Source organism: Echinops telfairi, unplaced genomic scaffold (genome assembly GCF_000313985.2).
Source record: "Echinops telfairi isolate 266 unplaced genomic scaffold, ASM31398v2 ScPeMD7_7468;HRSCAF=8506_0, whole genome shotgun sequence".
NCBI classification, from domain to species: domain Eukaryota; kingdom Metazoa; phylum Chordata; class Mammalia; order Afrosoricida; family Tenrecidae; genus Echinops; species Echinops telfairi.
The window spans coordinates 44390534-44392666 of NW_022111369.1; the positions used below are offsets into that span (position 1 = coordinate 44390534).

General features: G+C 45.2%; 1 protein-coding gene across 1 annotated transcript in view; it reads left to right on the plus strand.

Moving 5' to 3' along the window:
- Window positions 1–2133, plus strand: part of PPEF2 (protein phosphatase with EF-hand domain 2) — a 41060-nt gene that overhangs the window by 29049 nt on the left and 9878 nt on the right. Inside the window, 1 exon segment of the mRNA XM_004703384.2 lies at window positions 157–342. Within this exon segment, the coding sequence (XP_004703441.1) occupies window positions 157–342 (186 nt within the window).

The following is a 2133-nucleotide window of genomic DNA, read 5'->3' on the forward strand; positions in this document are numbered from 1 at the left end:
GAATCTCACTGGTCCAAGTATCAATGGAAGTCAAATATTGATTGCATGGGAATGTCTTCAGTTCATTCCCCCCCCAATAACATTCTCTTCTTGGAATGACTTGGAATGAATATCTGTCTACTTTCTAGGAAAGAAAACCATCTCTTGGTTTTTCAGGTGGTGGATATTCTGTGGAGTGACCCGATGGCGCAGGAGGGCTGCAGGGCTAACTCTGTCCGAGGAGGTGGCTGTTACTTTGGGCCGAATGTGACCGAACAACTGCTGCAGAAACACAACCTGCAGTTTCTGATCCGTTCTCACGAGTGCAAACCCGAAGGCTATGAGTTCTGCCACAACCGCAAGGTGGGTGGACCCTCTGCGGCATCACAGGCTTACACGGCACAAGCATGGTCCTTAGGCCTTTTCTCAGGTCACAGGGAACCAAGGCTCTTGGGTTCTAACAATCTCATAATGTCTTGTATGTGTGCCCTGCTTGCTCAAAGAAACTAGGTTCTTGCTTTTTTTTTCCTGGTGGGGAGTTGGGGGGGTGAGGGATGGGAAGGTTAGCTGATCTTTCTTTAACATGCCAATACACTTTATGCAGATAATAAATTTATATTTATAGCTAGAAAAATATGGTAATAAATTAATATTTATAGTTAGAAAAAATATGTTGGGCGCTTCCCACGAGGAATGCTTCTGGGTGTGTGGAACCAGTTGATGCTGTAATGTTCAAACTCTGAAGATTGACGAGTGGAGTGTCCTTCATTATCAACCATGGATTAAGATCATTTGAGCTTCAATTGCCCTTTTCATTTCTTTGCTCATGACTTTTGTAGCCTCTTTAAAAACTCAGAATTTGATTGAGGCCACCATGACCGATGCCTTGAGATTAAGGTAGATACGATCCCATTGCATGTCTGGCAATATGGCCCAAAGTTTGCCACCCACACCTCTATTCGTTAAGTTGGATGGTTTCGTGTTAGGTTTCAAGGGGCCCTAGGATTGTCTCACTAAGTTTTCAGACTCTGCAAATCCTACAGTATTTGCCCAACATCACGCCAGGTTATGGAGCTCTGGTGATGCTGTGGGAAAAGCTGCCAACTGCAAGGTGGTTGGCATTTCAAACCCACCAGCCACTCCTCAGGAAAGATGAGACTGACTGTTCCCATAAAGAATGATCGCTTTGGAAAATGCTATGTAATCTCACCGTGAGTCAGAATCAATTCAGTGACAGTGGACTTTTCTTAATGCTAAGTTAGGGCAGCATTTCTCAAGCAGTGTTCCCCAGAATAAAAGATTTTTGTGTGGAAGAAAAAGGTTTATTATCAACTAATGTAAGAAATGCTTTGTTTAATAGTATCTTAGTTGTCTAAAGCAAAAACTCACTGTCATTAAATTGATTCCTACTCATGGTGACCCTATAGGATAGGGTAGAACTGCCCCTGTGGAGTTCTGAGACTGTAACTCTTTATAGGAGTACAAAGCCTTGTCTTTCTCCCTCAGAGCTTTGCAGTTAGCATCCCCAACACGTAACCACTATACCACCAGGGCTCCTAGCCTACTCTAATAGAGATTCCACAGTGTGTGGCTGTGACCAATAAATTAATAATATCACAATGTAGGATGCTGGAAGTCCAAATCAGGGCCTAGCTCTAGAGCAAGGCTTTTATTCTCTGCTGGCTTGGGTGGAAGGCCCTTGTTTCCTGTCAACATCTGTGAGCTAGAGACCCAGTATTCTTTGGAGTTTTCCATGTGCCTTGACATCAGTCTTCCCCTTTGCGTCCCCATAGCACAGGGACCCTGGGTCAAAAGGACCCTCCGTTCTGAGCTCTTCTTTCTTTGTGGTAGTCAAGCTCCTCCTCCTTTGCACCTCTCTCTCCCTTTATCTTGTAAGAGCAAAGGTGATGCAGCGGTCCCACCTTAGAGAGACTCCCTGGCCTTGCATCCCCTCCTAATCCCTTTCCAACTGATAGCTGATGAGATCACACCCCATGTGGGGTGACTGCGTCATCCTACCACTGGCAAACCGCGGAGAAGCATAACTCAAACAAGCTGGCATGTATCTGGGGGAAATACAATTCAGTCCATGAGGGCCAGGGACAAGGGGGCCCTTGAATGGTGTGCGTTTTGGTGAATCTGTAGATTGCATTG